At 45.4% G+C, this 18970-nt stretch overlaps 1 protein-coding gene across 5 annotated transcripts in view; it reads left to right on the plus strand.

The window, feature by feature from the left end:
• Positions 1-18970, plus strand: part of LOC126162235 (rho guanine nucleotide exchange factor 12) — a 1164938-nt gene that overhangs the window by 790759 nt on the left and 355209 nt on the right. For all 5 annotated transcript variants that reach the window (XM_049918604.1, XM_049918605.1, XM_049918607.1 and 2 more), the window contains one exon: positions 11361-11556. In XM_049918604.1, coding sequence (XP_049774561.1) covers positions 11361-11556 — 196 coding nt within the window. The remainder of the gene's footprint in view (positions 1-11360; positions 11557-18970) is intronic.

The following is an 18970-nucleotide window of genomic DNA, read 5'->3' on the forward strand; positions in this document are numbered from 1 at the left end:
TTTCCACTTAAGACAATATATTAATCTCAGACTAACAGGAAACACACAAATGAAAGAAAGGCGAACCTTGTTCAGATACTTAAACGTTTTATGGCAGTTGTTCACACTTACGGATATAAAAGGTAATGTGATGCAGTACTCCTCGTTGCGGATCCAAAATAGTGAAGATCGTTATTAGAATTACCCATCAGAAGTACCATATTGGACAGTTACATCCAGCCCCCTCTTGAGTCATCACTAATTGCAGTCGAATCTGTTTTTATATGAAGTAAGAGGGATCGAGCTCGTACTGAACACCACTAACGTTTATTACATACAGCATACTTGCTAGGTATATGAGCGTTGTAATATATTATTGAGAAAGGGCCATTAAAATGGCATAAAATGTAAGCATTAACAAGAAACCTCTGCGCAAACTATTCGCAGAATCTTCATACATGAATTTTGGAAGCAGTATCTGAATTATGTATGTTCGCTGCAAACCAAGTCTGCGTACTTGTTTCTGGAGCCTTTGAGTTACGTAAAGACACCGACCAGTCTGGAACTTCAATGTTAAGCACGATGGGTAACATGTATTCAATTTAGGACATCAAGGAAACAGCTTTGTACCAACAGCAGACCTATGAGACAGTTCTTTCGTTCATTTTCATTGAGATTGGACAGTCGGAGATCAAATGAGCAGTTGCACTTTTTAGCAAATGGCTGTCCTGACTCGACACACAACACTCGTCCTTCAGTTCTTCACTTCTGAGTGGAGTGCCGAAGTGCTAGGACCCTAACTCGCAGTCAGGACGACAGCAGTTCAGATCTCCGTGCGACCATGCGTATTCAGTTTTTCATAGTTTCCCTAAATCTACTGGGCTACTGCTGAAATGGTTCATTTTGAAAAGTACCAGGCTGATTCCCTCCCTCTATCGGATCTTGCACTTTGTCGGGCGTTGAACCTTATTTTTTTGTTTCTTCCACCACTCTAAGGGAGTAGGGTTGTTTGCTGTGGTTATTTGAGTGGAAGAACTAGGCGTGAGAACTCTATCATTAATTTGTAAATTAAACGTTAAACTAGACGGTGCTATGGCCAAGAAGTTGCCCCCGTTTGACTGAAAAACGTGCTACATAAATAGGCACACACATCTTGGAGAGTTACCGACTGGTTCTCACTTTCCACCTTTTATCACTAGCAGTACGATCTTGCAAAGATTGTACACAGAGTTTTTATTTTATTTGTATTCACAGAATTCCGGTGGTGGCGGGATGCCGGTTCTCGCTTTATGCCTGCCGCGTGTCACATACCTCTGTTCACGATATCTAGGCAATTCTTTCAAAACTAGGCATACTGAAAACAGCCTCACTATGCGTTTACTCTCTTGTAAAGAATCACCCTGTTTAAAAGTAAAAGTAGCATTCATAAATATATGTAACACTGGGAACAAATATAGCTGCCACCATCCACTACTTAACCCTCCCAATACCAAGACCGTGGGGGGGGGGGGGAGTGTATCCTTTATATCCGCTTTTGAAATATATTGTAATCAAGTCAGTTACTTCGTATTTTAAAATTTTTAAAAAAATATACTTGTTTTTTTTTAATGAATTCGTGTGCCAGATTCCATGTATGTTTCAAATTTTTCTAATAAACGTACCCGAAAAATACACTCCTGGAAATGGAAAAAAGAACACATTGACACCGGTGTGTCAGACCCACCATACTTGCTCCGGACACTGCGAGAGGGCTGTACAAGCAATGATCACACGCACGGCACAGCGGACACACCAGGAACCGCGGTGTTGGCCGTCGAATGGCGCTAGCTGCGCAGTATTTGTGCACTGCCGCCGTCAGTGTCAGCCAGTTTGCCGTGGCATACGGAGCTCCATCGCAGTCTTTAACACTGGTAGCATGCCGCGACAGCGTGGACGTGAACCGTATGTGCAGTTGACGGACTTTGAGCGAGGGCGTATAGTGGGCATGCGGGAGGCCGGGTGGACGTACCGCCGATTTGCTCAACACGTGGGGCGTGAGGTCTCCACAGTACACCGATGTTGTCGCCAGTGGTCGGCGGAAGGTGCACGTGCCCGTCGACCTGGGACCGGACCGCAGCGACGCACGGATGCACGCCAAGACCGTAGGATCCTACGCAGTGCCGTAGGGGACCGCACCGCCACTTCCCAGCAAATTAGGGACACTGTTGCTCCTGGGGTATCGGCGAGGACCATTCGCAACCGTCTCCATGAAGCTGGGCTACGGTCCCGCACACCGTTAGGCCATCTTCCGCTCACGCCCCAACATCGTGCAGCCCGCCTCCAGTGGTGTCGCGACAGGCGTGAATGGAGGGACGAATGGAGACGTGTCGTCTTCAGCGATGAGAGTCGCTTCTGCCTTGGTGCCAATGATGGTCGTATGCGTGTTCGGCGCCGTGCAGGTGAGCGCCACAATCAGGACTGCATACGGCCGAGGCACACAGGGCCAACACCCGGCATCATGGTGTGTGGAGCGATCTCCTACACTGGCCGTACACCACTGGTGATCATCGAGGGGACACTGAATAGTGCACGGTACATCCAAACCGTCATCGAACCCATCGTTCTACCATTCTTAGACCGGCAAGGGAACTTGCTGTTCCAACAGGACAATGCACGTCCGCATGTATCCCGTGCCACCCAACGTGCTCTAGAAGGTGTAAGTCAACTACCCTGGCCAGCAAGATCTCCGGATCTGTCACCCATTGAGCATGTTTGGGACTGGATGAAGCGTCGTCTCACACGGTCTGCACGTCCAACACGAACGCTGGTCCAACTGTGGCGCCAGGTGGAAATGGCATGGCAAGCCGTTCCACAGGACTACATCCAGCATCTCTACGATCGTCTCCATGGGAGAATAGCAGCCTGCATTGCTGCGAAAGGTGGATATACACTGTACTAGTGCCGACATTGTGCATGCTCTGTGTCTATGTGCCTGTGGTTCTGTCAGTGTGATCATGTGATGTATCTGACCCCAGGAATGTGTCAATAAAGTTTCCCCTTCCTGGGACAATGAATTCACGGTGTTCTTATTTCAATTTCCAGGAGTGTACAAGGTTCAGTAGTAGATAACACTTTCTCAACGACGCCGTATTCAGTATTTCCAGGTTCAGCGCCTTACGTACACAACAGAATCTATTTAAATAGTATTTTGAGGGCAAAAGTTAACATCACTGAACGAAATTGGCATTTTTCTGTGATGGTCATAAAGTCGGTAGTACACGTTATTGAAAGTGAATTCATAGTGCTAAGTGTGTGCTAAAAGGTATTATCAGATTCTAGATCCTACTTACACATCAGTACCTTTTTTTAAAAAAGTATATTGCTAATATAATTCAACACCAAATAACGAATTAGGTTTTTTATTTATGGGGGGGACATAAACTACCCCAGCCTGTTGGTAATTCGCGTTATGGAAAATGCCTTTGTATTGCTACTGTAAACTTACCCTGGCACAGAAGGACGCAATTAAAATGCAGCCATGAAATACATTTGAGCACCTGCATTGTGAATCACGTGAATTAAAACAGGTGGCACGTAGCGAGAGTTTCTAAAAGAATTGACTCCTGCTCCATCGATGAATTGAAGGGGTCGATGGCGGAAAGTGAAAACCTGCTGGGGGATTTGTTAGTTTCACGTGTTGGGTTAAATTGAAATAAAAAAATAAATACAGTAAGGCAGAACAAATTGCATAGCGCACAGTGTTTGTATTGTATTGTATTGTATTGTATTGTATTGTTAACCGGGGACCTAGAAACGACGAAGAGGCTCCGTTCCCGCCGTAGCCGCAGTGGTCCACAACCCCACGACGACTACCGCAGTCCACTTCACCACTCCGCCGACCCACACCGAACTCTGGGTTATTGTGCGGTTCGGCCTCCGGTGGACCCCTCCCCAGGAAACGTCTCACACCAGACGAGTGTAACCCCTATGTTTGCGTGGTAGAGTACTGGTGATGTACGCGTACGTGGAGAGCTAGTTTGCGCAGCAATCGCCGACATAGTGTAGCTGAGGAGGAATAAGGGAACCAGCCCGCATTCACCGAGGCAGATGGAAAACCGCCTAAAAACCATCCACATACTGGCCGGCTCACCGAACCTCGACACAAGTCCACCGGGCGGATGCGTGCCGGGGACCAGGCCGGAAAGCCGTGCGTTAGACCGATCGGCTAACCGGGCTGGCTCAGTGCTTGATAGTGTTACGTACATAGACAAAAAAGAAGCGCAACAGCAAAAATAATTAATTTAGAGCAATGAAATTTGGGGAATACAATTCTGTAGGTAACATATTTAAGTGATTAACATGGCAAGATCACGGATTAATGTAAGCTCGAGATGAGCTATTGAAAACGCAAGTACTGGTACATTGATGTGTAAAACCGACACAGTGTTAAATGCAAGCATGGAAATGTGCATGCATTGTGTTGTACAGGTGCCGGATGTCACTTTGTGGGACGGAGTTCCATGCCTGTTGCCCTGGGTCGGTCCCTAAGGGACTGTTAATGCTGTTCTCGTCTGTTGTCCCATTTATGTTTGAATGGAGATAGATCTGATGGTCGAGCTCAAGGCAACATGTCGACAGTGTACACCATATTGGGACTCAACAGAGGTATGTGGTCTGAATGTTAGCACAACAGGTCGAATCCCCAGAATGACTTTCAGATTGCAGTGAGAGTGCTGCTGCTGCCGCCATACAAAATCGGATCCCAGACCGTAACTCCAGGTGTAGGTCAAGTGTGTCTAGTTTGCAGACAGGTTGGTTGCAGGCCCTCAGCTGGCAGAACCAGCTTACATCAGAAACACAACAGACGTCCACCCTGTCCTCCAATGAGCTCTCGCTTGACACCACCGAAGTCGCAAATAGCGACGGTTTGGGGTAAGTGGAATGTGCGCTTGTGGCTCGGAGATGTCATTTTAGTAAACGATTTGTAACAGTGCATTGTCGCTGTGGTGCCAACTGCTGCTCAAATGGCTGCTGCAGATACAGTACGATGCGCCAGAGCCCGCTGTTCTTGTGACCGTACTTTCCCATGCCAGCAATCATGTACAGCGGCTACATTCCTGCCAAATCTGTCTGGATTATCGCAGGAGGAACATAAAACTCCTGGTAGCCGTATTAAACGATCTTGTTCAAACTCGGAGAAGTGCTGAAATAGTGGCTTCCTCGACGCCTTAAGACATTCTTGACGAACATCAACTCACCACGTCCAAAGGTAATTAACGCTCACTACCATTACAGCGTGTATTTAAAGCAAACTGGATTTGCATCCTTATAATGTCTCTACTAGCGCCACTCTTATGGTACTGGCGAAAAATTTGAACGGACATCAATTTTCAGATGTAGGAACAAGCTTACCGACTTCTCGTTTATGTCGCAAACGTCGTTGTTGATGCTTTTTTTTTGTTTTTTTTTCTTCTTCTGTGTTCTGAGTTACTCACTTGCCGACAGTAAGTGGTGGTTGGCAAAACACAACAGTAGTGTTTTCAGAGACACGCTGTTACGAAGTTGAAGGTTAGCACTGTCTCCTGCCGACTCCTTCAGTATCTGAGTCAAAATTCTATTTGTGTGGTTACGTTACATGTCTGGAATTTTGTTGGAGATCGACTGACACTAGAAACTCAGGTAGACAATGTGATCAAAAGTATCCGGACACCCCCCAAAACTTAAGTTTTTCGTATTAGGTGCATTGTGCTGCCACCTACCACCAGATACTCCTTATCAGCAACCTCAGTAGCCATTAGACATCTTAAGAGAGCAGAATAGGGCGCTCCGCTGAACTCAAGGACATCGAACGTGGTCAGATGATTGGGTGTAACTCGTGTCATACGTCTGTACGCGAGATTTCCACACTCCTAAACATCCCTAGGTCCACTGCTTCCGATTTGGTAGTGAAGTGGAAACGTGAAGCGACACGTACAGCACAAAAGCGTACAGGCCGACCTCTCTGTTGACTGACACACACCGCCGACAGTTGAAGAGGGTCGTAATGTGTAATAGGCAGACATCCATCCAGACCACCACACAGGAATACGAAACTGCATGACCCACTGCAAGTACTATGACAGTTATGCGGGAAGTGAGAAAACGGATTTCATGATCGAGCGGGTGCTCATAAGCCACACATCATTCCGGTAAATGCCAAACGACGCCTCACTTGATGTAAGGAGCGTAAGCATTGGACGATTGAACAGTGGGAAAACGTTGTGTGGAGTGACGAATCACGGGACATAATGTGGCGATCCGATGTCTGGATGTGGGTATCGCAGATGCCCGGTGAACGTCATCTGCTAGCGTGTGTAGTGCCAACAGTAAAATTCGGAGGCGGTGATGTTATGTTACGGTGTGGTCGTGTTCTTCATGGAGGGCGCTTGAATCCCTTCGTTTTGCGAGGCACTAGCACAGCACAGGCGTACATTGCTGTTTTAGCCCCCTACTTGCTTCCCACTGTTGAGCAGTTGGCGGATGGGGATTGCATCTTTCAACACGATCGAGCATCTGATCATAATGCACGGCCTGTGGCGCAGTGTTTACACAACAGTAACATCCCTTAATGGACTGGCCTGCACAGAGTCCAGACCTGTATCCTGCAGAACACATTTGGGATGTTTTGCAACGCCGACTTGGTGTCAGGCTTCATCGACTGACATAGATACCTCTCTTCAGTGCTGCACTCCGTGAAGAATGGGCTGCCATTCCTCAAACAAATTTCCAGCACGTGACTGAACATATGCCTGCGAGAGTGGATGCTGTCAGGAAGGCTAAGAGTGGGCCAAGACCATGTTGAATTCCAGCATTACCGATGGAGGGCGCCACGAACGTCATTTTCATCCAGGTGTCCGGAAACTTTTGATCACATTGTGTACGTAAGCTGACAACATGCGCCGTGTTTTCACAGAGGAACTGTTACCTTAGTTGCAAACATTCAGACACTTTCACGTCTTGGTGCCAAGTCGCAAGTGTGATCCGCGGAATGTGTTACACAACAGGACTGGACTGCAGGACACAGGCAGCCATGTGGCGCTGTCACTTACGTAGCTGCCTAAGCTTCCCCCGGCACGCGCAGATCCGGGCGGAGCAGCAGCGGGAGGAGGACGAGGCTTTAAAACGCGCTGGTTACTGCAGCGGGGGTCCGCTGACGCCACGGGCTATTTATAAAGGCGGGCAGGCCAGTGTCCGGCGGGCAGCCGCGCGCCGCTTCGCAGGCGGCAGCGTGCTCCGCTATCTCCTGCTGAATGGAATTAGAGAAGGGCTGGCTGCGCTCTATGGCCATCATGGACCCGTAATCGAGTAACTAACGCTCCACAGCCAGCTCATCTGCAGGTAACTCCTCCAATAGAAAATCCTGCGAACAGTGCCAAGTTCAAGGCTGCTCCTCATCCACGGTTTTAGCCGTCGCTTTAGTTACATTGCGAGAGTTCGTGACATAGAACCTGTCCATTTAATAGCAAACTAGTCCCAATTCTTGTTTAGTTCTCTGTAAAGTGTAGTTCATTTGGAGGCTTTGCAAACGCTGGCTTTCAATATTTGTTTTTTGCACGGGAAAACTAGAATTAACTACGCAATTGGCGCTTTGCTGACAGTTCGTAATACATCACTGATTTAATTTCAGCTCTAATTAGTATATTCGGCGTGGTATTCAAAGAGAACATCAGTATTATGATTATTGCCGTGTACTCGGTACTGTGAAGTATTTAGACGCTGAGTATTTTATAAGTCAATCACTGGTACGAAAGCTTGTAGATAGCTGATTCTGATAGAAGTTAAACGCTGAAAGCAAAATCTACGAAGCTAAGGTAACACAGAATTCAACCAAAGCTTCAGTTCAAAATAAGAGTATTCATTTGTCGACTTCAAAGAAAACTAGTTCGCCAAGTTTTGTTACAGATGTTTTGAGCGCGATATTACTGTACGTAAATAAACCAAAATGGCTGTCACAGGGGTAGGAAGGTTGTCGTAGTGTCTACCTTTCATCATTGAGAAATAGTCGATTAATAATACTGAAATATCATATTGGATATGTTCTCTGTTGGATTTCGCTAGGACAAGGATGTTGCCACAGAATTAAATCAGATGTAATTATTTTAAAGCATTTCTTGCACGTGTAGAACTAAAATTACAGCCTCCGTTTTTGTGCTAAAGAAAATAGCGAGCGTACTTCAGGGAAAAAATTGGTTGTATGTAGCATTCACAAAATGTAAGTAAACACACAATACAGAGCTGATGTTTTTTTGCATTTGTTACGTAAACGTGCGGCGCAACTCTTAAGTTCTAGTTTCCACTGGGGCCCTGTAAAACTGGAGACAGTAGTAGAAATCATACGTTCTTACTAAGATATTTGTGGTAAAGTTATAACTGTAATTTGGAAAATTTGAGGCCCACGAATGCTGTCTTCAATTCTTCCAACATAAAAAGTTCCATCTGTGTTAGAAAAACTAGTGAAAGTATGAAGCAGCTTGAATTTCGAGGTAAACAGCGCACACATGCATGAATTGAAAACAGTCAGTAAATTGTACTTTACACGACTCATAATTTAATACAATGGCATACGATCTGGCAGAAGCTAAACACAACCGGCCGTGCAGGGCCCGTATTCTTTGTGTGTTAATTAGTAAATTAAATCTTTAAAATAGGTACCGTAAATGTTAAGCGCTGAATGATAATTTTTGAAGGTTGTAAGCAGATAATTATTGCCAATAGCCAACTTGAAATGGTACAAGTAAGTGTTACGGTAAAAGCCGGATTCCTTCTTTTGAAAAATTCCATACTAAAAGCCCGGGCGGGTACTCTGTATCTAATGAACATGTTTGACACTGAAGCAAATAAGGTCGAGTTTCATGACCGTGTGTAAATATTCGAACACTCGAAAAATCGCGAGTAGATGAAGTGTTAAAAGTAATTTGTAGTTTATGGCAAACGCTCCGATTTCACTCCTGAGAGAACGAAGAGCTCGTCATAAGCACCACAAACCCGTTAAAACTCGTAAAAATATGCTGTGTTTGGTGATTTCGACTTTCTTTTGCATTTGCATGGAACAATAAGTGAAATATTGGATTAGGTGGTCTTCTATGCTTGTGACATCCAATAGTTTCCTTTATATTTTACTAGGTCACTATTTGATGCTGATCATACTTTGTAGATCAATAATGTACACAAGCATAGCTGTAGCGTGATAAGTCTTTCTATGCAGAAATTAGACTCTTTCTGCAGAAGTACACTATTATTCACATTAAGCGAAAGAAAGAAGGGAAAAAATGCGCCGATAGACGAAGTACATACAGTATTGTGATGTACAAATGTCCACTTCACGCAAGCATTGGCAAACAGCGCCTAATTTCTTGCAATAATATCTCAAATTTTACTTGTTAAAATTTTTTCATTTTGTGGTGTGTACGGACGTCCCTCTCTGGTGCCATTGTGAAGAGGGTGATTTGGAACAGCGGAGGCAGTGTGCAGAATATGACTGACGAGAGCGTAAGGGTCAAACTAAGTTCAGTGAATTTGTGTCTGGAGCAGCATGATTTCCGTGTTGGAGGCCATTTAATTTACCCCACGCAGCACCTTGCACAATTGATTTCAAGGGACGACACGCTGTTACAAGATGGTGCACTGTTCCTAACAACGGCAGAAGTGTTAACCATGAGACGCATTTGTTAGGTATCCTCTCGTGCGTGACACTTTGCGTCATCTTCTGGAAAAAGTATCTTTGTTGGTGAGAATTTCGCATATCTGCTACATGATAGTGCTCCAGCCAGCTTTCGATAGCTGACTGGAAGCGATGTGTATCTTAAACTGGAATGTGCTGTATAGGGTCCAACATGGTACGGTTAGCGTCATACATTTAAGACATCTGAATAATGGGGTCGGGGTGTGGCCTCCACCAGTAGCGGAGTAATTGGCCGTTTGTAGGTCGGGAAAAAGTTGCCACTTCAAGTGGTCGTGGGTTTAGTGATGGCGGTGACTGGAACCGCTCAGCGAGCCTTTAATGTAACATTCTTGTTCACAATGGTCACTCACTCATTTTGCTACAGAACGGGATTGCGGCAGGTATTGATTCTCGATGACGAGGTGTTGCCGGCGCGCTGGGTGCCGAGGTCATCAGGTGGACAGCACGTGCTAGCACTGACAGGCATCGGCGTCGTCGCCGCCAGCGATCGATGTGTGTCAGCCGCGGCTCCTGGCAGCCACGCTAACTCGTCGCCACTTACCACACCGAGAATACTGTTCACAATGTAACACACAGCAAGATCGAAGTCAAAGGCGTAGGCCCTCACTGGGCCGTGATCAGCAACGGTGAAGGCCCTTAGGAATCTGTGAACAACAACAGAGCGCTCAGACAGCCCCTTGTTCGGACTCTGAACGTGATGCCTTAGACGGAGTTGGTCGCTAGCAGATGATGGTCACCCAGCAGTGCGTAGGCGCCAAGTTGTCTGTTGACTAACCCAGCTCAGACGGACGCCTGCTGCTACTGGAGACAAAGTCCCTGGAAAACTTCTCGGTCTCTCACTTGGCACTGAAGTGCTCTTCACCTCGAAGTTAACAGCTAACAAAAGTTATAGTAGTCAGGATGCAGGATCGTGTACAGAGGCTAATATGGTTGTATACAGAGAATGTTGGCGAGTATCTGAAAACATGAGAGAGGGCAATGGTTTGAAGGGAATGGGAATATTTATGAGAGTCTACTGCAAAGTGCTTCTCTGACAGCAACGCCCCACCCTGGAAGACAGAACAGGATGCAGCGGCTTTGCGTCGCCTTTTGGTGTCGTTGAGTTCACTTGTTCTGATTTTCTTGTTTTGTTGGCTCCTGCAAGAGCCTAGCCGTAGTAGTAATGTTGCGTAACTGTACTCTGCAGAGGCACTGAATAGCTTTTTATGCTTTGTTAGCTTCCTGAAAAACATTCCTTCAATCTCTACGCCTGGTGGGGAAATGGTGTCTGTGCTTACAGCACTGGAGTATTGGTGAAGCAACAATACGAATCAGTTGGTCTCTACCATGGATACGAAACATTTATGTGCATAGGTTTCCTAAACTTGTGTTGTTGAAACTTGATGGTAAATTAAAATTGTGTGCCGGATCGAGACGCCAACCCGGGAACTTTGCCTTTCGCAATCAAGTGCTCTACTGACCGAGCTACTCAAGCAAGACTAACGAAGTGCTCTAACAGCTTTACTTCTTCCAGTTCCTTGTCTCCTACCTTGCAAACTTGTCGTTGTTTATCATTTCTAAGGTTGTATTCCAAATTGACGCATCGCTATTGAAAATAGACCTGCATTAATGTTGCAGCTGCACCTGATGACGTGTGATAATCTCGGTCTGGTGTTAAAGCGCGTGTGTCTGTGTTTTGCAGGCGAGCGCCCGGCTGGCGGCGCGGGCCGGCGACCGGACCCCGTGCGAGAGAGCGAGGAGCGGGCAGACGCGGCGGCGGCGGCAGCGGCGGCGGCCGTGGCCACGGGCGGCACCACCGTGGTCGGGGGTGGCGGGGGCGCGCCCCACCAGCGGCACTCCCACCACGAGGACGACGACGGCCGCCTGCACCACGACCTGTGAGTACACCTTCTCTCTCTCTCTCTCTCTCTCTCTCTCTCTCTCTCTCTCTCTCTGGCTATTGAAAAACAAAAAATAGATAACATTTTTTTGTGTACATTCTTTACTTACGTGACTTCACTTCTCCGCGTAGTCACCACGCAAATTCAACTGCTTGTCGTATCGTAACACCGATTTGTTTTTTCCCCTCGTCATAGAATGGCGCCACCTTGTTCTTCAGGCTGTTGCCAGCGTCTTTGACCGCACTAGGCTGCTAGGACTTCGTCTTAAGGGAAAAAAGATAATACCTTGGTGCCAAATCCGGATTATAGGGATAATTTTGAAAAATATCCCAGCTAAAAAGTGTTTCCCCAACTTTCGGTCTAGAGTACAGGATCGCGCATCGTCGCGCGCGCGCGCGAGAGAGAGAGAGAGAGAGAGAGAGAGAGAGAGAGAGAGAGAGAGAGAGAGAGAGATGGTTCTTTGAGTAATCATTTTGTACCGTTCAATTCAGGATTGACCATAGGAGTTCCGTAAGTGTCTCACAATAAGCGTGTAATGTCATAGTAGTCTCACATGTTACTCTCATGAAACCTGTTGTCAAAATTCCTTTGCGATATCAAGAAATTGTAACCATAATTTTGCCGTTTGACAGCGCGTGCTTGCATTTTTTGAGCTTATTGGGAGAGTGTTTAGACTCTTCACGTACTCCACCTACTTTTCGATTCTGTTTAGAAATTCCTCTTCTTGGTACCAAGGGGCGAGAAGGCGCAATGGTTAGCACACTGGACACTCACTTCGGACGACGGTTCAAATAACGCATTGACCATCCAGAATTAGGTTTTTCGTGATTTCCCTCAATCCATCCAGGCAAATGTCGGTATAGTCTCTTTTGAAAGGCAAGGCCGATTTCCTTTTCCACTTCAAAATCCGACCTTGTGCTCCGTATTTAATGATTTAGTTGTCGACGTAACGGTTAAGCGTGAATTTCCTTTTTCATAGTAGTAGTGAAGGAACGTAAGACCTCACCCATTCTTTGTTTTCGGAAGATCGCTTCGACATTTTGGTACCCACCGTGCACAAATCTGTCTGTCTGTAAAAGTATTAAAAGGGTTCTCCTCGAAATATAAGGCACATCTTCAGAAAATTCGCACGCCCTTGACCAGTTTCATGATGCACATGCGCCCAACCAGCCTTAAATTTTCTGCACCGCTTCTTCACAGCGCGATCAATAAAACCCCATCTCCCTTACTCAAGACACAGTGAGTCTTAGCGGCATTGACTCTTGCAGGAAGAGTGTGATAGAAAGTGCTAGGCAACAGGCGGCAGATGGAACAACTTGGTCTATTTCCATCGCTTGCTGCTTACAGACTAGTGAACGCAACAGAGAGCTGAAGGACGCAACATAACCTTCAGAGTCCCATTTTACAATCACACAAGCGCACTGAAGGTGCAAGCATTTCATCTCAAAGGCCAGTCGATGGCAAAATTGTGGATAGTCCTTCTACCCATTGTTTCACAAATTCGGTACGTGCGATGAGACCGTGTGTTAGGAAGTCTTTCATCATGCATCAACGTGGGTGGATCAGGTGTTCAGGGTGTGTGTGTGTGTGTGTGTGTGTGTGTGTGTGTGTGTGTGTGTGTGTGTGTGTGTGTGTGTGTAAAAGGGGGCGTGGCATTCGTTTGAAATATAGTTGCGTAAGATACCGTTTGAGGTCGGGCTTGCTCTACCACGTTTGTCGTACTGACAACCTCAAAAAGCACAAACGGCAGGCGTTGCTGAATGTTTCGCGTACTCCGCTTTGCTTTGAATTTTGTGTTTCTTGTTTCCTTATTCTGAAATGAAATGAATGAAAAGGCTTTTTCAGCTCCATGAAGAACTTCGAATATGACACCCATGACATCAAAGTACCGACGATCGTTATCGAGACGTAGCAGCTCAGCTTTCGGAGAACCAAAGATCATGCGTATAGGCGGGAGGAAGGCGGGGATTCGTTCCCCCGGTCTAAGTCCACCCGTGTTAATACTCACGTTCTGGTGCCACGTCGTTGATCCCACTAAGAAGTGAAGTGACGGCAGGTGCTGAAAACATGACTTGACAATCAACTGAAGTGTAGTGACACTGAACTGGACCTAGAGGGTCCAGAAATTCCGAAGAATGGACTGAGGAAGACGACAGCAAATTAGACAGCTTAATGAGTCGCCCTCTGAAAACTGGTTGTCAGAACTATGTACGGTAGGATAAGGAGAAAATACAGGCAAAATAATTGAGTGAAACACAGTGTTCAACCTCCAAACCAAGGAATGTCTTACTTTCTCTTATCCAGATCGAATTTCAAAGATCGATTGACCTATATGTATGCGTTTGCACGCAAAAGCCATGAAGGTAATGACATAAACCTAACTAAGAAGCTGTATATGCCCAAAACACCAAAATCGAGCGATGTTAGGACAGTAAAATCTCGAAGTGTTAAAGAGATAACAAGACGACATTGTCAACTTGGTTCCTGTATGTCTTCCCAAGTGCCTTGCATGATGTCCGCATATGAATATAAACTAGTGAAATTACGCAGTTCACACTACGATAGTCGCTAAAAACAGATTTGGTTTATATCCCAGACAGAATTAATAAAATTAGTAAAGAGCTTGGAAAAACACAGTCAACAAATTCTTCTATCATCTTTAATGAGAGAGTGCGTGAGAAGGAACCGAATTGAGGTCTGTAATATGGCGGCGAAAAAAAAAAGTAGGATCATGTTGGGAGGATTACAACAATTGACAGCACTCGGACAACATATAAAAATGTCGAAACATGTAATTTGGACGTGACTACCAGTTCTCCAGCTGACAGACTGTTGTATATTGTAGATAATACCATACAGAAACGCACTCTGGATGCTTGCAACATAGTCCAGGAGTACGATGAAGGTATCTGAAATCTGAATGTATCACCGAATATTTTCGACTCCAGGCTAGCAAACGATAAGAATGGCATGTTCCCGTGCAGAGGAAATCTGTCTTAAACGCCTCCGTCAAATTCGGAATAGCTTCGTATATTTTCTTCACATCTTCAGAAGCGAGGAGGAAAGGTTATGCTGGTATCAGTGACTGAAAGATAAAAAATGCCTTTGGACTAACCCTTCATGTCCAGTTCGGTACCACTACACGTCAGTGGATTGTCACAAATATTTTCAGCATCTGTTGTCACTTCAGTTCTTAGTGGTGTCAACAACGTTGCACTCCAACGTGCGCGTTATCACATGGGAACACAGACCGGGGGTTCATGGCTGCAGATCCCTTCAGTGATTCAAAGTAGAAAACTTTGTCTCTTTGTTTAAAGCTGCTAATAACATAAAAGTGTGTTTCGCTATGGTCGGGAAAATTATGTTAGGAAATCGGATTGAAAAAAGTACTTGCTGTCAAGTCACCTTTATTGAAGACAAGCAACAGATAGTTAATAATACGATAGACGCATGGTTGATTGACTGGTGCTTTCTGGTGAAGTCTGCTGTACGGTTCGGTTGCTCAATACATGGAACGCAATTACGAGCATGACTAGCAATTAGTAAGAAAGAAAATATAGGTGGTGAGGGTTAAAAGAAGTCAATTAGCACTATTGGTCGATTTTACTAAAATTTGCGCCTAGCAGTCCCATAACCTGCTACATGGAGTTGCTAAATCACTTTGATTCCGGCATTTTTACGAGATAAAAATGACGTTATCTCCTCGTCCAATACAGGTACAGCAGTAATTGACAAAGTACGATATCGACGAGACTTTGAATCTCTAGACGTTGGTTCGTACCTCTTTGTATAAGTTGCACATTTTGCACCGAAATTTTCACCTCTAACGATAGCAAAACGCCATTGAAAACAACAGCCTCTGCTTTGCGATAATCTTCATTTAACTGGATTAGCCATTGACTTCACACACTAGGAAAAATAAACTGCTCACTTTTAGTACTGCGTGTCCACAGCTGTGTATCACTTAAGTATTTCTGCAAAGTGCGTTACTCCGCAAACTAAGCAGTGGCGCGATGGACACGTTACAGAACAGAAGAAAACCATTCCTGCTTGGCCAGATGCATTTCGGCTCCTTTTGTTGTATTATCACCGATGCGAGACCCACATTTTCATTTGTACGTTGCACTTACAGCCTACATACTGTTCTATCGTACAATTATGTTAAAACTGCTGCGTACGAATGAAATTTATCTGCTTCAGGCCAGCGATGATGTCCTAACAAACTGAAAGGAAGTGGGTCTGGCATAACAAATATTGCCTTTATTCTGTCGCATGCAGACGATCCTAACCTAAAAACGTAATAGTGAGTGAGGGGTGGCAAATCAACAACGTTGAACATGTTACTTGAAATTCATTTCATAACATTTCGTTGTCAGTGGCTTTTATGAAGCCATTTATCAGAAATGCAAAGTAATCAGTTCATTTTCATGTCCGAATGATGCACTCCAGCTCACGCTGCCGCGTCGGCATGGCCAGCGGCATTCACTCAGCTGTTCACCTGTAACATCTGTCTGTTGACTGATGACCTGCATGACGTGAACACAACGATAAACACATACAGATCAAGTAAGAAGCATATCTACAGACAGCCTTGTAGGTGGGGCAACCACAGCCATGTTTATTCATCCTGGGGCTTAATAACCGCTTCAGCTGTACAGGGTCCTTTCTTACTGTACCACTACTTGTTTCGTGGCGCTAAAAGCCACATCTTCAGGTGACATACGATTAAAACATTAGAGCGGAAGCATATCTGCCTTACTGTGATCACCCTTATTGCCTTTTGTTCAGACAGTGCTAATCGAATTACCGAGAGTTTAGGTGTGGTTTTCACTTAAGTCAAACGCCCTTTTCGCCAGTGGGTCGGAGCTTCCGTAGCGTCTGGTGAAGTCGCACACGCGGCTGCGGTCGGAATCCGTACCACCTCAGCGGTTTGCGGCGCGCGAAACAAATTGCGCCACGCACTACTTCACAGATCAATGGGGTCCAGATAAAGGTAGTCGGATGCGCTTTGGCACTCGAGACAGAATTAAACTTCTCAGTACTCCCACGTCAGTAATGGACTGTAGCAATCCAACTAAACTCAGAAATGTTCCGATATCGTACCAGTAGAACGAAAATAGTAGACCACTAACAGTAAACACACATCTTTCAACTGTCGTCTAGCACCTCCCACCAATAACCTCCACAACATCACAATAGGAATGCGGTTTAAAATGGCTAGGAGAAAAAGCCACACAAACACGCCACACTCATATTTCCACGGAAACGAATATAATTCATTAAAGTAAATGAAAACCAACATCGCGAAGTATGTCTCGTTCACTAGACACCACCTTCCAATTAGCTGCTTGTCTCCACAATCTAATTTGAGCGTGTGCGCCCTCGCTAAACTGCAACACTCACCTAGAATTACACGACCCGAAATTCATGGCAGCTTTTGGGAACGCGGTTTCGGATTGCCACAAATTTCAGTACACAAAGAAACAACTATCAGGTACGAAAGGAACACCTCTAGAACTCTAAGGTGAACTACGAAAGCACCACCTCCACTTACAGAGGCTACATGTCTTTCACATCTCACGAGGTCTGTCAGTCGACTCCCTGATTTTGTGAGCTCTTAAAACGTTTCACGAATGTAGGCATTTTAGTTTGCAGTTTGATGCTCCCACTTAGAGCGCTTATGTAAGGTTATGCTTCTTGTCTTGACCTTTAGAAGTGCCTCTGGTCTGGGAATGTACTACACTAACTATACACAGACTCCAGCTGGCTCCTAACAGCTCCCGCTAATGCCCAGACCAACACTTGTTCGGGAGTATTAGGTAAAGACCAGACCATAACCTGCTGCATGGAGAAAACTACTTCCGTACACAATAGCTTCAGAAACGAGAAAAAAATGTTCGATCCCGAAACATGTTACAATAGGGACTGTGCTTAAAATTCAGCTTTAAATAGCGATAAAGCAATAGTTCCGTCCGTGGTAGTTGAAGCACTTGACTGCTTAAGGTATTCATACAGCATCCTCTCTATTGAGTAGTCAGTGGGATAACGCAGTAGCACGTAGACACAAGCTCTCTCTCTCTCTCTCTCTCTCTCTCTCTCTCTCTCTCTCTCTCTCTCTCTCTCTCTCCCCCTCCCCCTCCCTCTCCCCCCCCAACACCTCCCCCAACCCTATCTCCGTAAAGGCGGCCGTCAGCTCGAAGCGCGCGCGCGTGTGGCCTTCACTGTTACAAGCATCCTCCGCACCCTATGTTTACTCATCGCCTTGGGCCCGCAGGGAGCTCCTTATCTTCGCAAACCCTCTTGCTGCACTGTGTACTATGGTCCCTCACATTCTAGATAGGTTAGGCCTGCGCCAATTCTCAACTATTCTGCAGAGTGTGCTCCAGTATGTGAGGCAACACTCATTTGTGCCTTTGTTTAAGAATCTATTTTTCAATAGCATCTGGAACTTTGCCGACTAAATTAATAGTGTGTTGGAGTCATCTCGCTGACTGGTGGCGCCTACTGAGTGGAGTCGATGCAACAAGCCTAACACAGCACACGAATTCCCGGTCGGAGAATTGTTTTGATGCTGCATCGCAGTTTTCCGATAGCTGGTCATTGCATTAACAGCGAGTAATCCTGTTACCTTCGTGACTACCACTGCCAGTAGCTCTCGCGATCCAATGCAATATCCGTATTTTTGTTTTAGATATTACATATGTGCATGTACAAATGCGTAATGAATTGGAAATAAAAGCGAAAAGACATTTATCTCAAATTAGGGTGACAAATAGTAATACCTGTAATCTCATCGATAGCTCAGTACAGTAGGTACACGAAAAATTATCTGTAAATATAACCATATCAAACGTGGGAGAAGTTGAAACTCCCGAGGGAACTTTCGTTCTGTCCCACAAGCGCAACAAAACGTGTGCGCGTCCATTTTGTCACCAAACGAGTAAGCGAACCGGGTCTAGTGAGAAAAAACACGCATTTCCTTGTAGTTGTAACAAGGGAACGAAAATACCTTCAGGAATTATAAAGCAACTACGTACAAAAGGGCACACAAATCAAGGAATCAAAACTTGTAACGTTGTGCTTTTCGCTACAAGAAGTTAAAAATTCTCAGGCGCGAAGGCGCTTCTCTAGTTCTTTAACAGCTAACTCTTCAAGCTCTTTAATACGTGAGACAAAAAACTAATGCTTATTGTTAACAGGTCACAGAATTACTAGCACGTCCTGCTTCCGTTTGATATCAGCGAATTATATGTTGAAATCCAACTCGAGCATGACACTTTGTAGAGTAATTTAGAATTCATGTCTTAAACAACATGAGGAATTAAAGTTCGTGCAAGACCATAAGAAACCCACACCATTGGTTCCCAGAATTTTACTCTTCCCTTCTATGCTTCTTCCTTAAAGCGTCGGT

The sequence above is a fragment of the Schistocerca cancellata genome, chromosome 2 (genome assembly GCF_023864275.1).
Source record: "Schistocerca cancellata isolate TAMUIC-IGC-003103 chromosome 2, iqSchCanc2.1, whole genome shotgun sequence".
NCBI classification, from domain to species: domain Eukaryota; kingdom Metazoa; phylum Arthropoda; class Insecta; order Orthoptera; family Acrididae; genus Schistocerca; species Schistocerca cancellata.